At 40.5% G+C, this 18,907-nt stretch overlaps 1 protein-coding gene and 1 non-coding gene across 3 annotated transcripts in view; one reads left to right on the top strand and one right to left on the bottom strand.

Moving 5' to 3' along the window:
* The window catches only part of LOC123727792 (uncharacterized), a 148,803-nt gene extending 147,123 nt beyond the window's left edge, over nt 1-1,680 (bottom strand). The window contains exon 1 of the transcript XR_006759677.2: nt 1,560-1,680. This is a non-coding gene — a transcript (uncharacterized LOC123727792). The remainder of the gene's footprint in view (nt 1-1,559) is intronic.
* Nucleotides 1,681-15,149: 13,469 nt separating this feature from the next.
* LOC106573199 (lysine-specific demethylase 7B) overlaps nt 15,150-18,907 on the top strand; it is a 44,238-nt gene continuing 40,480 nt past the window's right edge. Inside the window, exon 1 of one of the 2 annotated variants that reach the window (XM_045696984.2) lies at nt 15,150-15,274. In XM_045696984.2, the coding sequence (XP_045552940.1) occupies nt 15,177-15,274 (98 nt within the window). In that variant the 5' untranslated portion in view covers nt 15,150-15,176. The remainder of the gene's footprint in view (nt 15,275-18,907) is intronic. The other variant, XM_014147983.3, reaches the window with a different exon arrangement.

The following is an 18,907-nucleotide window of genomic DNA, read 5'->3' as shown; positions in this document are numbered from 1 at the left end:
AATTTGTATTTTACCATAGGCTTTAGGCTATAATGTATCATTTCAAGTTGTCACAAGTTCAACATGTACAAAACAAGACCATATAATGTTTGTTTACTTATTTCCATTTCACTGCGGTGATCGCTTTGTATTTGAGATATGACAGGATATGGTGACGTCAATCTGTTTCTACTAAAGCTGTTTGATATGTGAAGGACAGTGACTTATGAAAGTGAGAAAATGTGTCATTTCCTTCTTGAAAATTCACAAAATATTCCAGATAATACTATTTCTGTTATCAAGTCACTGCATCACACTGCAAAGTGTGATTTATTTATAAACAAATAAAAACAATTATTGTCAATAAGACCATTTGCACCTGATGAGAAAATGCATAGGGGAATAAAGGGAATTCGTTAGTGTGTGCTCTTGAACAAGTATTAGAAATGCATTCTAATGGGAATTATTTTGGTGATTGATTGTAATATAGAAACATGTATTCTCCATGACACCATCTATATACCCAACCTCCATTTGGCACTTCCTGGGCGAAACGATGGGTTCTGAAAAGGACAGTCGTTCTTGGAAGCTCAGGGTCAACCATAAATCAATATCTTGAATCTCAGACACGCCTCACTGTATTCTGGCTCTAATATGATGTGGGTACACAGATGTGAGCAACTGACGCACTTCATGATGATTTCAGATTTTTTTGGTGTCCCCCAACCCCATCAAAGTTTACGATCCCTGACCTAGAGGGAGTAGCTTATGGTAGGGGTTTTCAAACCTCCGCTCTGGGGACCCCCAGCCGTTCCATGCATTTTAATTATTCCACAGCTAGCACAGGGGATTGTAAAATGTTCACCTAATCATCAAACCCTTGAAAAGGTGAATCAAGTGAGCTCAGGGCTACAACGAAATTCTGAATCGTTTTGGGTCCTAGAGGTTTGAAAACCACTGACCTATGTAATAGCCTATAGCTCCCAATTTTTCATTATTTTATCATGTGTTAACTATTCCAGACAGTTGGTATCCACTCATCATTTAGCCTACGCTGGCTCGTTCACACAATCTGAACACATCAGGAGCAAACCCCCGATCTCTCAATTTCGAAAAGCATTTACAACTGAACTGAGCAGGATTAATGGTTAGTTTACTTTTCTATTGTCACAAAAGGAAGACTATTGGGCCGTGACTGAGGTGCTTCAATGAATGTGTGTGCCAGAGCTGTAGCCGACAGCTACAGGCTACAGCCACTGTCATTTAACAGCCGTTACGTTACATAGTAGCGAGAAGCAGACACTTGCGCAATAATGGGCTGGCGATTATCACGACAGTTTAGTTGGTTATTATTGAAAAATAACAATTGCCAATCAAAACTCAAGTTTGTGTTGCTACAGTTGAAAATTAGGGAAATTATTTGTGTAGGCTGTTAACTGAGATGTGTTTAACTATTAAGGTAGCTATGCTATCTCACCGGATGTCTGCCAACGTTTCACTTGCGCTCGAGCTCAATGCAACAGCATAAAAGATGAGCAGCAAAATATTTTGTTACAAAATTTAACCACATTTTCCATTACCTTAGTGAAGTCTTCCAGTCCTGCGGGTTTCCCAACGATACAGCTCACTGAAACGATCAAATAAAATCTATTTCACACAACGTGTAAGACTTGTTTACAAAGTTTCTGCCAGATCTCTGATTGGTCCCAGTAACATAAAGGCGACGCCCCAAACTCCAGTCTGTTGGAGAATTACTATAAACTGTTTTATCAAAATTCCACAGGGTGGTGGTCGTTATCCACGATTGAAGGAAGAGTGGGCTACTGTCTTGAAGTTAATGCACTTACAAATCCTTGTGAATCCCAATATTGCATCATAAAACGATTGCGGTCTAATATATATATATATATATATATATATATATATATATACCTCTGGCCTGCTGGCCCCCCTACCTCTGAGGAAGCACAGTTCCCGCTCAGCCCAGTCAAAACTGTCGCTGCTCTGACACCCCAATGGTGGAACAAGCTCCCTCACGACGCCAGGACAGCGGAGTCAATCACCACCTTCCGGAGACACCTGAAACCCCACCTCTTTAAGGAATACCTAGGATAGGATAAAGTAATCCTTCTAACCCCCCCCCCCCCCCCCCTTAAAAGATTTAGATGCACTATTGTAAAGTGGTTGTTCCACTGGATATCATAAGGTGAATGCACCAATTTGTAAGTCGCTCTGGATAAGAGCGTCTGCTAAATGACTTAAATGTAATGTAAATGTATGTATATATATATATATATATATATATATATATATATGTGTGTGTACAAAAAGCTCAATATTTATATAATTTTTTTGTTGTTGTATTTTTTGCTCATCTTTATCAAGGGTGCCAATAATTATGGGCCTGAAACAATTTGTATTTTACCATAGGCTTTAGGCTATAATGGGCCATTAGCAAAAAAAAACGAATACAAAAATAATACAAATACTGAGCTATACTCGCAATAACATCTGCTAACCATGTGTATGTGACCAATAAAACATTTTAGTTAGCTAAAAAAATGTTTTATACCGATTTATACTGATTTTCAGAAAACATATTTTGAAAAAATTATTGGCAGCCCTGTTTTCAGTACTCTATCACCCTCCCCTTGCAAGGATAACAACACTGTGCCTTTTTCTAAAATGTTTTATGAGATTGGAGAACACATTGGGAGGGATCTTGGTTCCAATCCAAGTCCACTTCTATTGTAACTCTATGTCAACACCCAAGGGGCTAGAATTCTATAGATAAAACGTATCGGTGCTCATCGGCCATTGGACATAAACATTACACAACAAGTTGGAAATCGCAAATTCAACAATGAGTGGTTTGGAAGGAATCAGTGGCTAACTGCAAGCATTGAGAAGCAATCACTAGCCTGCTATTCAGTGGAGTAGATGTGTGGTCCGTCTAGTTTTAACACTCCTTAAGGATCGGTGTCTGGCTAGCGGGACAACTTCCAGTGAAACTGGAGGGCGCACAATTCAAATAAATAATGATACATATTATGGATTTTAAACATTTAGGTACATATAAGTGTCTTATATCAGCTGAAAGCTTAAATTCGTGTTCATCTAACTGCACTGTCTGATTTACAGTAGCTATTACAGCGAAAACATGCCATTCGATTGTTTGAGGACGGCGCCCCATATCAAAATATTTTTCCACTTGCATAGGTTTCATACATTCACATATAAAGATTAAATATTCACTTACTTTTTGAAAATCTTCCTCTGATTTGTCATCCAAAGGGTCCCAGCTATAACATTTAATGTTGTTTTGTTAGATAAAAATCCTTCTTTATATCCCAAAAAAGTCACTTTAGTTGGCGCCATCGATTTGAGTAATCCACTCGTTCAACTTGCAGACAAAGGAATCCGAAAATCTACCCATAAACTTTGTTTCAACAAGTCAAAATACGTTTCTATTTACTCCTTTACTAAAATATAATCAAACTATAACATTTATTTCGGAAAGAAGTATGTTCAATAGGAAACCGATTTTAGCATGCAAGCATAGCAAAGCAATCACTAGCCTGCTATTCAGTGGAGCGGATGTGTGGTCCAAGTCTGGGTTTAAGAGTCTCTTTTCCAAGCTTAAAATGATACATATTCAACATTGGCCATGCTGTCAATCCAGCATGACTTCTGCCGCATTCAAAACACCTGGAAACTCAGAACTGGGAAATCTCAGACTTCAGTGAGTTCAAAACAACTGGGAAATCGGAAAAAACGAGCTCAGACTGAGAAAATACGTTTTGAACGGTCATCCAACTCGGAATTCCAAGTCGGGAACTCGGGCCTCTTTCTAGAGCATCGACCTGAAGATAACTAACGTCATGATTCAACTTTGGGGTTTTTCAAGTTCACAGTTGTCTTGAAAGTACCATAAATCCAGAGAATGCCAGACTTTGATGACAAAGTTTAATGACAAAATTTGCCCACGAAGGACCGCCGCGTGTAAGCACAGCACAAGGTGAGTCCAAAAATGTATTGTATGCTGCTGCATAAATGATGGAATATGCCAGGGAGATATGTACAGTATACTGTAGCTAAGAAAGTAATAATAAGTGTATGTTCTGAATTCTGTCGCTGTACATTTCAAAGTGCTGAACAAATAGTTATATTGACTACATCCATCCTAGCTCGCTCATTAATGTCTTAATTGAAATTACGGATTGCTCTTATTCGCTCGTCGTCTCCTTATGCCATAATTTCTACATCTCAATTGTCAGTTGAAACCACATTTGTTTAAGCAAGTCAGCCATACCACCTGGCTACCCCTACCGCAGTCAACAGCACTGCACCCCCCACAGCTACTCGCCCAAGCCTTCCACATTTCTCCTTCTCCCAAATCCATTCAGCTGATGTTCTGAAAGAGCTGCAAAATCTGGACCCCTAAAAATCAGCCGGGCTAGACAATCTGGACCCTTTATTTCTAAAATTATCTGCCGAAATTGTTGCAACTAGCCTGTTCAACCTCTCTTTCGTGTCGTCTGAGATTCCCAAAGATTGGAAAGCAGCTGCTGTCATCCCCCTCTTCAAAGGAGGGGACACTCTTGACCCAAACTGCTACAGACCTATATCTATCCTACCCTGCCTTTCTAAGGTCTTCGAAAGCCAAGTCAACAAACAGACCATTTCGAATCCCACCGCACCTTCTCCGCTATGCAATCTGGTTTCAGAGCTGGTCATGGGTGCACCTCAGCCATGCTCAAGGTCCTAAACGATATCGTAACCGCCATCGATAAGAAACAATACTGTGCTGCCGTATCCATTGACCTGGCCAAAGCTTTCGACTCTGTCAATCACCACATCCTCATCGGCAGACTCAATAGCCTTGGTTTCTCAAATGATTGCCTCGCCTGGTTCACCAACTACTTCTCTGATAGAGTTCAGTGTGTCAAAACGGAGGGCCTGTTGTCCGGACCTCTGGCAGCCTCGATGGGGGTGCCACAGGGTTCAATTCTTCGGCCAACTCTTTTCTCTGTATACATCAGTGATGTCGCTCTTGCTGCTGGTGAGTCTCTGATCCACCTCTACGCAGACGACACCATTCTGTATACTTCTGGCCCTTCTTTGGACACTGTGTTAACAACCCTCCCGACGAGCTTCGATGCCATACAACTCTCCTTCCGTAGCCTCCAACTGCTCTTAAATACAAGTAAAACTAAATGCATGCTCTTCAACCGATCGCTGCCTGCACTTGCCCACCTGTCCAGCATCAATACTCTGGACGGTTCTGACTTAGAATATGTGGACAACTACAAATACCTAGGTGTCTGGTTAGACTGTAAACTCTCCTTCCAGACTCACATCAAACATCTCCAATCCAAAGTTAAATCTAGAATTGGCTTCCTATTTCGCAACAAAGCATCCTTCACTCATGCTGCCAAACATACCCTCGTAAAACTGACCATCCTACCGATCCTCGACTTCGGCGATGTCATTTACAAAATAGCCTCCAATACCCTACTCAACAAACTGTATGCAGTCTATCACAGTGCCATCCGTTTTGTCACCAAAGCCCCATATATTGCCCACCACTGCGACCTGTACGCTCTCGTTGGCTGGCCTTCGCAACATACTCGTCGCCAAACCCACTGGCTCCAGGTCATCTACAAGACCCTGCTAGGTAAAGTCCCCCCCTTATCTCCGCCCACTGGTCACCATAGCAGCACCCACCTGTAGCACGCGCTCCAGCAGGTATATCTCTCTGGTCACCCCCAAAGCCAATTCCTCCTTTGGCCATCTCTCCTTCCAGTTCTCTGCTGCCAATGACTGGAACGAACTACAAAAATCTCTGAAACTGGAAACACTTATCTCCCTCACTAGCTTTTAGCACCAGCTGTCAGAGCAGCTCACAGATCACTGCACCTGTACATAGCCCATCTATAATTTAGCCCAAACAACTACCTCTTCCCCTACTGTATTTATTGATTTATTTATTTTGTTCCTTTGCACCCCATTATTTATATTTCTACTTTGCACTTTCTTCTACTACAAATCTACCATTCCAGTGTTTTACTTGCTATATTGTATTTACTTTGCCACCATGGCCTTTTTGCCTTTACCTCCCTTATCTCACCTCATTTGCTCACATTGTATATAGACTTATTTTTCTACTGTATTATTAACTGTATGTTTGTTTTTACTCCATGTGTAACTCTGTGTTGTTGTATGTTGTCGAACTGCTTTGCTTTATCTTGGCCAGGTTGCAATTGTAAATGAGAACTTGTTCTCAACTTGCCTACCTGGTTAAATAAAGGTGAAATAAAAAATAAAAATAAAATAAATATCAGCTGTGTTTTTTTAAAGGCAGTAAATGAGGCTGAATGAACTGTTTTGCTACGAGACAAGGCTCCGCTGATAGCCAGGTGTAGCAGTTGTAAGGTGTTGGGACTCTGCTGTTGGGACAGCTTTATGTAGGCCCTAACAGTTTGTGGGCACCTTTTGTCACCGTTATAGTGCAATTAATGTATTATTTTGTGTTGTGTTGTGTAGTGGCTTTGCTGGCATGCATCTAAAACATTTTTTATTAGTTTGCCCCACCAAGATTTACATGCTAAAATCGACACTGGTATAGGCCGATGTGATTGTACAAACAATGTAACTTCAAAGTGTCTATGCCATGGAATCAATGCACCAACGCTCCATTACATTTCTCTATGCCTATCCTCAGCAAATCAAGGGGTGGGGCTGCCATTTGGCTTTAAGCATTTTTAAGTGTATTATTTAGGCCTACACATTACAGTACAAATAGCCTACTCACTTCTTAAACACCAAATTATTGATCACACAATTTCCCATGAGGCCTAAACCACTGTGCACACACTGGTTGAATCAACGTTGTTTCCAACGTGGAATAGACGTTGAAGACTGAAAAGATTCGGCATGGGTCCCCAGATCCTCAAAAAGTTATACAGCTGCACCATCAAGCGCATCCTGACTGGTTGCATCACCGCCTGGTATGGTTACAGCTCGGCATCTGACCGTAAGTCGCCCCTCCATTTGTTTTTTACACTGCTGCTACTCACTTTTATTTTTATTTGTAAAAAAACATTTACTTGTTTTTTTTTTTTACATTTTTTTTTTAGGGGTGGATCAGCTTAATATTGCGGAAAGAATATTGCTTCCATCAATGTAATTGTCTGCATCATTTCCAATCCCCCATATATTTTTTGGGTAAATATATATATCCATACACGCATGCATACACATACCTATATAGACATACATACTTTTTTAAAGAATATACCTTTATTATTATTCCCCGCAAACCCTACCACTGATCCCCCAATTGGAGTAAACTAATAAACACTTCGGCGTTTACCTTCAATTTATTCATCTTATGCACATTTTACAGACAGTCTATTTTACAATAGTTCTTTTTTGTTTGTTTTTAGTCCTTCCTCTATTTCTGATGTCCATCCAGTTTGATTTCTATTTGCAACTGTGCTATTTCACAAAAGTTCTGAACCTATATACATTTAACAGACCTCGTATGTTTTACATTGTTTATCTTGTTATTAGTCCCACCCTTCAGCTCCATTCAACCCCTCCCATCTATCTCTCAACATCATCCATTTCGGATTTCTATTTGCCATATATTTTTCAACTGTGCTGTGATGCTTCACAAAACAATTGAAGCTTTCTATTCTCATAGCTTCTACAGATTGTAAATTACAAATAAACATTTTTGCTAAAATAATTATTATATTATTGATTGATTGACTATGGCTTTTCAAATCACCCAGTATTGCTATCTGCAGCGTTAGCTCTAGGCAAATGTTGCAATTCTTCAGCCATTCCTGGACCTGTGACCACAAATGAGCTACATATGGACAATACCAAAATAAATGATCTAATTGTCACGTCCTGACCATAGTAAGATGTTATTTTCTATGGTAGTGTAGGTCAGGGCGTGACAGGCGGTGTTTGTCTATGTTTTGTATTTCTATGTTCAGTTTCTATTTTTGTATTTCTATGTTGGTTTTGTTTGGTATGATCTCCAATTAGAGAGAGCCGGTTGTCGTTGTCTCTAATTGGAGGTCATATTTAAATTGATGTTTGTCCCACCTGTTTTTGTGGGTGATTAATTTTTGAGTGGTGTGTTTTCTCTCTGCGTCACGATTTGTTGTTTTTGTGTATTCAAGTATTTAGTGTATTGCATTTAGTTTCACGGTAAATAAAATATGTGGAACTATGAACACGCTGCATTTTGGTCCGATACTTTGAACAGCCGTGACACTAATGACTCTGCCTCCGCACAGCAGAATCTGCAGAGCTGGGAAGATTGTATCCCCCATATATATAACATTCTATTAGTTGCAAGAATTTTGTATTGTAATTTAAATAGAAAAATTCTAAGTTTTGAATCCGGTGTTGTTTTGTGTATCAATTCATAAACCATGTGCCATGGAATGGGTACATCGAAAATCTCTTCCCAACTATTTTGCAATTTATATGGCACAGCTGTCAGTTTTTTGGTCCTTAAATGAAATTGGTATATGTTTTTATTTATCACACTTTTCTTTAACCATTTATGTTCTTTAATACAGGGCTGACATACAAGTTCCTTTCTTTTTTCCCCTTCTACTTGCCTCTTCCATTTTTGTGGTAATGCTGCAATTTATTGGTTGTAATTTTGGGTAGAGCAGACATTTCTGTGTTAGCTGCATGTGTGACATCACTCCACCAGTCCTATTTATAATATCATTCACTAAAATTATACCTTTTTTAAACATTTCTTCGAAAAATACATTTTTTAAAATAAAGTACTATATTTGAATTTAACCACAATATTTGTTGTATTATTTGTTCTGTCTTTTCAGGTGGATTAAACTGAAATTGCAACCAACTTTCTAAGGCTTGTTTAAAAAATAAAGATATTTTGGAGATTATTTCCTTTTCAAACAACCGAAAGTGGGCAAGTGTAATCTGAATAAAAGGAAAAAGGCCCTTCTTGAACATAGGATGAGACATTCGTACCAATTTACTAGAAAACCAGTTTGGATTTATGTATAACTTTGGTATGACTGATGCCTTTAGTGAGAGGTCTAATGCTTTAATATTTAATCATTTCTGCCCTCCGAATTCATTTTCGTTATATAAATAGGCCCTTTTAATTTTATCTGGCTTGCCGTTTCAAATAAAATTGAATATTTTTTGTTCATATAATTTAAAAAGCAGGTCACTAGGTGTAGGCAAAACCATAAGCAAATAGGTAAACTGTGATATGACTAAAGAGTTAATCAGGGTGATTTTTCCACAAATAGACAGGTATTTTCCTTTCCATGGTAGCAAGATCTTATCTATTTTTGCTAACTTTCTATAAAAATGTATTGGAGTGAGATTATTTCTTTCTTTTGGGATTTGTATACCGAGTATGTCCACATCTCCGTAAGACCATTTAATTTGTAAACTACATGGTAATGTAAAATTTGCATTTTTTTTGTGATCCAATACGTAATATACACTGCTCAAAAAAATAAAGGGAACACTTAAACAACACAATGTAACTCCAAGTCAATCACACTTCTGTGAAATCAAACTGTCCACTTAGGAAGCAACACTGATTGACAATAAATTTCACATGCTGTTGTGCAAATGGAATAGACAACAGGTGGAAATTATAGGGAATTAGCAAGACACCCCCAATAAAGGAGTGGTTCTGCAGGTGGGGACCACAGACCACTTCTCAGTTCCTATGCTTCCTGGCTGATGTTTTGGTCACTTTTGAATGCTGGCGGTGCTTTCACTCTAGTGGTAGCATGAGACGGAGTCTACAACCCACACAAGTGGCTCAGGTAGTGCAGCTCATCCAGGATGGCACATCAATGCGAGCTGTGGCAAGAAGCTTTGCTGTGTCTGTCAGCGTAGTGTCCAGAGCATGGAGGCGCTACCAGGAGACAGGCCGGTACATCAGGAGACGTGGAGGAGGCCGTAGGAGGGCAACAACCCAGCAGCAGGACCGCTACCTCCGCCTTTGTGCAAGGAGGAGCAGGAGGAGCACTGCCAGAGCCCTGCAAAATGACCTCCAGCAGGCCACAAATGTGCATGTGTCTGCTCAAATGGTCAGAAACAGACTCCATGAGGGTGGTATGAGGGCCCGACGTCCACAGGTGGGGGTTGTGCTTACAGCCCAACACCGTGCAGGACGTTTGGCATTTGCCAGAGAACACCAAGATTGGCAAATTCGCCACTGGCGCCCTGTGCTCTTCACAGATGAAAGCAGGTTCACACTGAGCACGTGACAGACGTGACAGAGTCTGGAGACGCCGTGGAGAATGTTCTGCTGCCTGCAACATCCTCCAGCATGACCGGTTTGGCGGTGGGTCAGTCATGGTGTGGGGTGGCATTTCTTTGGGGGGCCGCACAGCCCTCCATGTGCTTGCCAGAGGTAGCCTGACTGCCATTAGGTACCGAGATGAGATCCTCAGACCCCTTGTGAGACCATATGCTGGTGCGGTTGGCCCTGGGTTCCTCCTAATGCAAGATAATGCTAGACCTCATGTGGCTGGAGTGTGTCAGCAGTTCCTGCAAGAGGAAGGCATTGATGCTATGGACTGGCCCGCCCGTTCCCCAGACCTGAATCCAATTGAGCACATCTGGGACATCATGTCTCGCTCCCTCCACCAACGCCACGTTGCACCACAGACTGTCCAGGAGTTGGCGGATGCTTTAGTCCAGGTCTGGGAGGAGATCCCTCAGGAGACCCTCCGCCACCTCATCAGGAGCATGCCCAGGCGTGGTAGGGAGGTCATACAGGCACATGGAGGCCACACACACTACTGAGCCTCATTTTGACTTGTTTTAAGGACATTACATCAAAGTTGGATCAGCCTGTAGTGTGGTTTTCCACTTTAATTTTGAGTGTGACTCCAAATCCAGACCTCCATGGATTGATAAATTGGATTTCCATTGATTATTTTTGTGTGATTTTGTTGTCAGCACATTCAACTATGTAAATAAAAAAGTATTTAATAAGATTATTTTCATTCATTCAGATCTAGGATGTGTTATTTTAGTGTTCCCTTTATTTTTTGAGCAGTATAGTACACTTATCATAATTTGGTTTTAATCCAGAGAGGATGGCAAAAGTATCTAGATCCTCTGAGGCCGTGGAGAGACTCTAATTGTGGTTTTAAAAGAAAACATTAATCATCGGTGTACAATGACACCTTAGCTTTTAAGCCACGGATTTCTAATCCTTTAATATTATTGTTTGATCTAATCTTAACAGCTAACATTTCGATGGCAATAATAAATAAATATGCCGATAGTGGACAACCTTGTTTTACACCTCTAGACAGTTTAAAACTTTCTGAGATGTAGCCATTATTTACTATTTTACACGTAGGGTTACTATACATAACTTTAACCCATTTTATAAGAGATTCCCCAAAATTGAAATTTTCTAGGCATTTATATATAAACTCCAGTCGTACTTTATCAAAAGCCTTTTCAAAATCAGCTATGAAAACCAGGCCTGGTGTCCCCGATATTTCATAGTATTCTATTGTTTCCAGTACTCTGTATTAAAATCTCCCACCATAATAATAGAGTCTAGTGTTGCTTGTAGAGTTGATCAATTCTTATATATATTTTCAAAGAAGCTTGGATCATCATTATTACAAAGTTATAGGTTAATAAGCCATATCTGTTTATTGTCCAATAACATATTTAAAATAATCCATCTACCTTGATAATCTGTTTGGACAATTTGCACAGTTGGATCAAAATTACTGTTAATTAAAACCATCACCCCTTTTTGAATTTCTTTGCCCATGTGAGAAATATATTTCGCCCGCCCCAGTTCTTTTTCCACAAAACTTCATTTAAAATTGTTGAATAGGTTTCCTGTAAACAATAGATATTATATTCCTTCTCTTTTAACCAGGTAAATACTGATCGTCTTTTCTTATTATCTGCTAGGCCATTACAATTGTAACTGGCTATACTTATTTCACCACTTACCATAATGAGACACAACTTTAAATTGTATTTATGAAAATATATGTTTGTAAACGTACCATTAAAAAGTAACGTGATGACTGAGTGTCTATATAGCTGTACCATGATATTTGCATTGCTACTAAATAAACCTCCAATTGGTCCCTACTATTCCACCTGCTGCTACTCACTGTTTATTATCTATGCATAGTCACTTCACCCCTACCTACATGTACAAATTACCTCGACTAACCTGTACCCCCCCGCACATTGACTCAGTACCGGTACCCCCTGTATATAGCCTCGTTATTGTTATTTTATTGTGTTACTTTTTATAATTTTTTACTTTAGCTTATTTGGTAAATATTTTCTTAACTCTTTCTTGAACTGCACTGTTGGGAAAGGGCTTGTAAGTAAGCATTTCACAGTAAGGTCTACACATGTTGTGTTTGGCACATGTGACAAATAAAGTTTGATTTGATTTGACATCTGTGCCAACGACTAGGGTTGTTCCATATGATTTCAAACACTTTTTGACTGCAACCCTTTTATTTGAACGAAACATTCCATACATGTTTGCTCTAAAAGTGACCTTTTGGACCTAAATACCAAACATTCAGGAGATAGAGGTGCTCGAAGTTGACCATGACACATCCATGTCTTCATCACTGAAAAAGATAAATGGTAGAGTTTGATATCATTTGAAAGCTTACAAACAGGGTTGTCAAACTTGCATAATTTATTGAAATAAAAAACGAAACACTTTTTTCATGTTCATATATTGTATGTTGTAGCTTAGACCGTATTTTACATCAGAGGTGTTGTGCCCACCATCGATTATGACAGTGTGCTCATCAATCACGGCTGGGTGTCATATGTTGGCTGATAAATTAACAGAAATCTGGATAAAATTGAAATGTCATCTTTTAAATTGTACCGCAATTAACAGGATTATGGTTGGTCTTCACATCAGAGAATGTTGACTTGAGTGGGAATATCCATTGTCTTATATTAAATTGTCAATCTTCCATAGAAATATAGATAACAGAATAGACATTCGCATTCAAGTTGACATTCGACGGTGGGCGGACTGGCAAACCATCTTTCTGGTAGTAATTGGAACCAGAGAGAATGTGCAAGAGAGAGGCCCAACTCCACAGAAAACCTGTCTCCCTCCAGCAGGTGCCATTTTTTGGTTGTTTCGCCCACCAAGCAAGACATTTTTGTATGGAGTGTCAAATTTGGTCAACAACAAAATGTATGGCTTATTTGCTCCATGAGGTTTATTTGATCGAATAGAGGCTTTGTAATGCTTACATTGTTGCAAGTGCACTGACGTAATTAGGACATGTGAAATCCCGGCAACTTTAAGAAAAAACACTGAGATGGCTATGCATATTGATGGCATGAGGCTAGTAGCATAGCATTTCTCGCCATTGAATACAGGCGGTTGACGTCAACAACCCTCATCGAATATTCAAAAAGGATTACAATAATGAGATGCATCCACCAATCCAAAGAAAGGATAGGCAGGAGTTAGACAGCCCACAATTACGCTTTGTGGACAACGACTCCCATTGTTAGGTTGTAGAGACATCTATCTTGTCAGTATATCCATAACTTTGTTGAAACTTAAAAATTATATTTCAATGGTGTACCAGCTAAATTGTAGTGGTCTGAAGTATTCTATGATTTTAGGCTGGGTTTCTGTCTAGCACTTTGTGACATCTGCTGATGTAAAAAGGGCTTCATAAATACATTCGATTGATTGATATGATTTGTTTCTATGATTGAAATGACACCCACCCTCTTTGTATTTAAGAGAATGCTGTGTCTCAACCAATGGCAGGCATAACACCAAAACCTCAGATGATCTAAAATAGGATCTAAGCCTCAATATATGTGAAAATGAGAAAATTCAGAGTTTACAATTTTTAGATAATTGACTTTATTAAAGAGAAAAAAAAGTATGTTTTATTTTCGCTTTCAAAAATATCAAACTCGACATGGATGTCTCATGGTAGGGTATGCAAAATGGGTTAGCTACAGATTGTACGCAAGATAATGTGATATAATCAAATATTTTTTAAGTCCATTACTGGGCGTTACAGGAACACCTCATACAAACCGCCACCATAGATTTGTCAATGGACACCAAAAATCTTGCGTTAAACTAAGGTGTACAATCTGTAGCTACAAAATGAGTGAACTTTGAGCAACTCTGCCTCCAAAATGTTTTGGCATCCAGGTCCAAAATGTCACTTTCTGACAACTTACCATGGGAAAACATGTTTGGAAGGTTTCGTTCAAATATAAAGGAGTGCAGTCAGAAGGTTATTGAACTTATATGGAACAACCATATACCTTAAAACTGCAATATGTGAATTCTAGAAGAAAGGATTCAGTATCTTTTTAACTAAAGCCTGTTCTTGCCAATACTTTGTCTGTTCTCGATTCAGAAGAAAAGTGTATGTTATAAACGTATAGCTACAATGCCTACAAACACTACCAGTTGCAATGTTGTTCCTAGTGTAAGGACGTGGGTTGAAGGTCTTGTAATTGAAGAAGCTAACAGAATGCAGCACCAGTGCATCAGACTTCATATGTTAATGATGAGACGGTATAACTCATAAGGGGATATATTAAATACATAATAATAGGAGAGTGATTGGCACAACCCCACACACTACATCTTGGTAGCGCTGACTGATCTTCTACCCAGAAGCCCTTGCACTAATACAAGAGCCAATTAGAATACAGGTATGGATGGATATCACAATAAAAGTCATATACATATGCCGCATCACATTCCAGTCCCACAATAGTTTCCATATTTTGGGTTATCGCCGCTTTAGCCAAACGTTTATACCAGAGGCCACGCTCTTGATTAACAATTTGGAGCACCTGGTGCCAACAGGCCACATCAAAGACCTCTGGCTTATAACACTCTACAACTTGTTATTTTATTTTGCAAGTTGAGTTAATATAGCCAACATTACGGTGTTGCGATCGTTGCTTGGGTTGAATAATAGTAAATTATTGCTTATTATGATTAACAAATATCATGCTACACAGAGCGTTATTGTGGTCTCCTCCAACGTTATCGTAAATTATCGTTTCGCCCTCGGCTTTTTCCGTGTATGTTGAAAACAGTCCCCGCCCAACTTTCTGGCTGCGTTGTTTGTTTGGACACTAAGAAGATGGCGGCGGCCCCGCTGTACTGTGTCTGCCGGCAGTCTTACGATGTTAGCCGGTTTATGATTGAATGCGACATTTGTAATGACTGGTTTCATGGCAGGTAAGGAGCCGAAATATTCCTTAATGACATACTTGAAAATTACAGGAGTGCGTCAACGACTGTGTTAATAATCTGTTAAGGAAAGTCAAGTCGTATTGCGATGTCTGTCTCGCTCTGTGATTAGAGGTTCGATCAAGACCGTGCAGAGCATCTCGCGAGCACCCAGCGCGAGCGAACGGACCTTTGCGCAGCTTGGCTACATATTCGTTTGTTTACCTACATTCTTTTAGCATACAACGGACGATGCGGTAGTTGAAATCGGAGTCATTAAACGTATTTTTTTTTTTTATCCCAGTGCCAGATCTCTGCACAAGTAAACACAGCACGCAATTGTACGGAAATGAACTCCCCGTGGTTGTTATTTTATAGTATTTGTTTAGGAGTAGAAGGAACAGTTGGTTTGTCAGCCAGTTGTATTTTATTTGCAGTAGATGTATCTAGTCAGTTTTAGAGCAGACACTTCGAATCAAGCGCAGTTGTCTAAGCTCTGTTGTCGTTTAGTGTTTGTCAAGTTTTGTCTTTGCGCCTCCTGACAGCCAGCCAGAAATCCTAAACCTTCATCTGTAGCTAAATGTTTTTGTTACTGTGTTAACTAACCGTCATGTCACGATTCATGCCGTGAGGATGCCAGATTAACTTGACTTTAACTTTTTTCAAATAAGTGACTTGTGGGTTTGGGGGCCAATAAACAATAGGCGAGGCAATGAGTGTACTGCCGTCCACGCCAGTACAGGAAGAGGAAGTAGCCTGAATTCTAGAGACAACATTTTGATGTTGGAAAATGTTTGTCTCATCATTGAGAAATGGACCAAATGGGAGTGTTGGGTGGTCAAGTCGAGGACGGGAATTTAAATGCCCCTTCCGAACAAAGATGTCCACATGGCGAGAGCCATCTAGCGTTAGAATTCAGAAACACATTTTTAAGGCAAGTGCACGTGTTTGACGTGTCCCTCGAACTTCATGTTTTCCTTGACGAAACTTCACATTCTCAAAATCATAGTTCCCAAGAGGCCAGGATAAGAGATATGAATAAATCATCTATCACTACAGACACCCGGGTTCGTATCCAGGCTGTATCACAACCAGCCGTAATTGGGAGTCCCATAGGGCGGCGCACAATTGGCCCAGCGTCGTCCGGGTTTGTAAATAAGAATTTGTTCTTAACTGACTTGCCTAGTTAAATAAATAAAATCTCACCCCAGTTGCTTGGTTCACGCCAATATGAGGCCTGTCATCATGCATGTTAGAGGTGGTCCCACAGTAAGGCAAATTCTCTCATGTTTAGCTTTACAGAAGAAAAAAATTGCACTGAAACAGCTGGGCTTAACTATAAAGTGTGGTGCCAGGAACTGAGCAAGGAATTCAAGGCTTCTGCCTGCAGGCTGAGAGAGATCGAGGCATGAATGCTGCACTACAACTCATTATTTTCTCATTAACAAACATAAGTATGAGCAAGCTCACTATGGCCTAACTTAGTGCAGGCATGCCAAGGTTCACCTGGGACTGTGTGTACACACAAATGTCTTTTACTGAAGGCTCTCTCAACAAAGGGATTGTAGTTAGGAGCTTTTATCTGTTACACCCTCTCTTCCCTTATTCCTCTGTGCCCAAGGCCCGGATTGCTCCCCTGCATGGTAGATTACGTGGGCCCAGCCGCATCCCTTTTTGGTGGGGTTGCACTTGGTTGCTTTGCCTGAGCCTATGTGTTTTCTGTTGTTGGGAAACCTCTTGTCTGCAGTGCTGCCTGCCACCAATGGGATTATGCTGTCTAGCCGCAGGCAGACGGTAGGCTGTGTTATTATCAGGCACTGAGCACAGGCCAGTTTGGGAGCTGGGGAGCTGCAGAGGGGAGAGTGTTTGGGGGGATTAGGCTATTAGAAGCATTTTTGCTATTCATGCCAGACATTACTCTTAGTGATGCTGTTCACACATTTTATATGCCTGGGTCTTTTTTCAGTCTCTCTCCTGGAGAGTGTTGCTTTCCTACTTTAATCAGTGGCATCAAATGTGTTAGAATTCTAGGCAGCCATCTAAATACTGACACTCAAGTGTTTGTGTTACACAGGCTATTTACACTATACAAGCGACACTCGCCTAGCCACGCAAGCCTCGCCCTCGGGGGGGGGGGAGGGGGGGGGGGTCTGTGCTGTAAGTTGCTCTGGATAAGAGTGCTTGCTAAAACATGTATACATTAAAAGGTAGTACTACTAATGTTCCCTCTAGTTTTTTGGGGCACTGAGTGCAAACTTGAACGTTGTGAAAATTCTTTGCAACTTCCGGTGCGTGTTTACTGTGAACACTGAGGCTGTACCTGTTTTAAGTAATATTTTTGACAGTGGCCAAGTAGGCTACTGTGGCTATTTGATCATAATGTGGGCCTACCATAAAAAAAACGATGGAAAAACGCATCCCATAGGAAATGGTATATCATACACTACAGTTAAGGAACAATGGGGAAAGTAATTTTGCTTTGAAAGTTGATACTTGTAACTTAACTTGAGAAAATGGCCCTTGAATGTTTTGGTAAACCAACTGGAGAGCTCTTTGTCGACACAATTCAGCATCGTTCACACCCACTGAAGCCTCAGCCCATCTCTTTAAGGATTCACATGTACAGTGCATTTGGAAAATTATTCAGACCCCTTGACTTTAAATTGTTTTTTCCCCTCATCAATCTACACACAATACCCCATAAAAAGACAGCAAAAACAAGTTTAGAAATTTTGCTAATTTATAAAAAATAAAAAATAAAACGATCACATTTACATAAGTATTCAGACCCTTTACTCAGTACTTTATTGAAGCACCTTTGGCAGCGATTACAGCCTTTAGTCTTATTGGGTATGACGCTACAAGCTTGGCACACCTGTATTTGGGGGGTTTCTCCCATTCTTCTCTGCAGATCCTCTCAAGCTCTGTCACGTTGGATGGGGAGCGTCGCTGCACAGCTATTTTCAGGTCTCTCCAGAGATGTTTGATTGGGTTCAAGTCCGGGCTCTGGCTGGGCCACTCAAGGACGTTCAGAGACTTGTCCCGAAGCCACTCCTGCGTTGTCTTGTGTGCTTAGGGTTGTTGTCCTGTTTAAAGGTGAACCTACGCCCCAGTCTGAGCTCCTGAGTACTCTGGAGCAGGTTATCATCAAGCATCTCTCTGTACTTTGCTCTGTTCATCTTTCCCTCAATCCTGACTAGTCTTCCAGTCCCTGCTGCTGAAAAACATCCCCACAGCATGATGCAGCCACCACCATGCTTCACCGTAGGTATGGTGCCAGGTTTCCTCCAGACGTGACTCAATCTTGGTTTCATCAGACCAGAGAATCTTGTTTCTCATGGTCTGAGAGTCTAAGCGAAATTTGGCAAACTCCAAGCGGGCTGCTCGGCCTTATACTGAGGAGTGGCTTCTGTCTGGCCACTCTACCACAAAGGCCTGATGGGTGGAGTGCTGTAGAGATGGTTATCCTTCTGGAAGAGGAACTCTGGCGCTCCGTCAGTGACCATTGGGTTCTTGGTCACCTCCTTGACCAAGGCCCTTCTCCTTCGTTTGCTCAGTCTGGCTGGGCGGCCAGCTCTAGGAAGAGTCTTGGTGGTTCCAAACTTCTTCCATTTAAGAATGATGGAGGCCACTGTGTTCTTG

The sequence above is a fragment of the Salmo salar genome, chromosome 16, assembly GCF_965601325.2.
Source record: "Salmo salar chromosome 16, fSalSal1, whole genome shotgun sequence".
NCBI lineage: Eukaryota > Metazoa > Chordata > Actinopteri > Salmoniformes > Salmonidae > Salmo > Salmo salar.
This window is presented reverse-complemented; position numbering and strand designations above follow the sequence as displayed.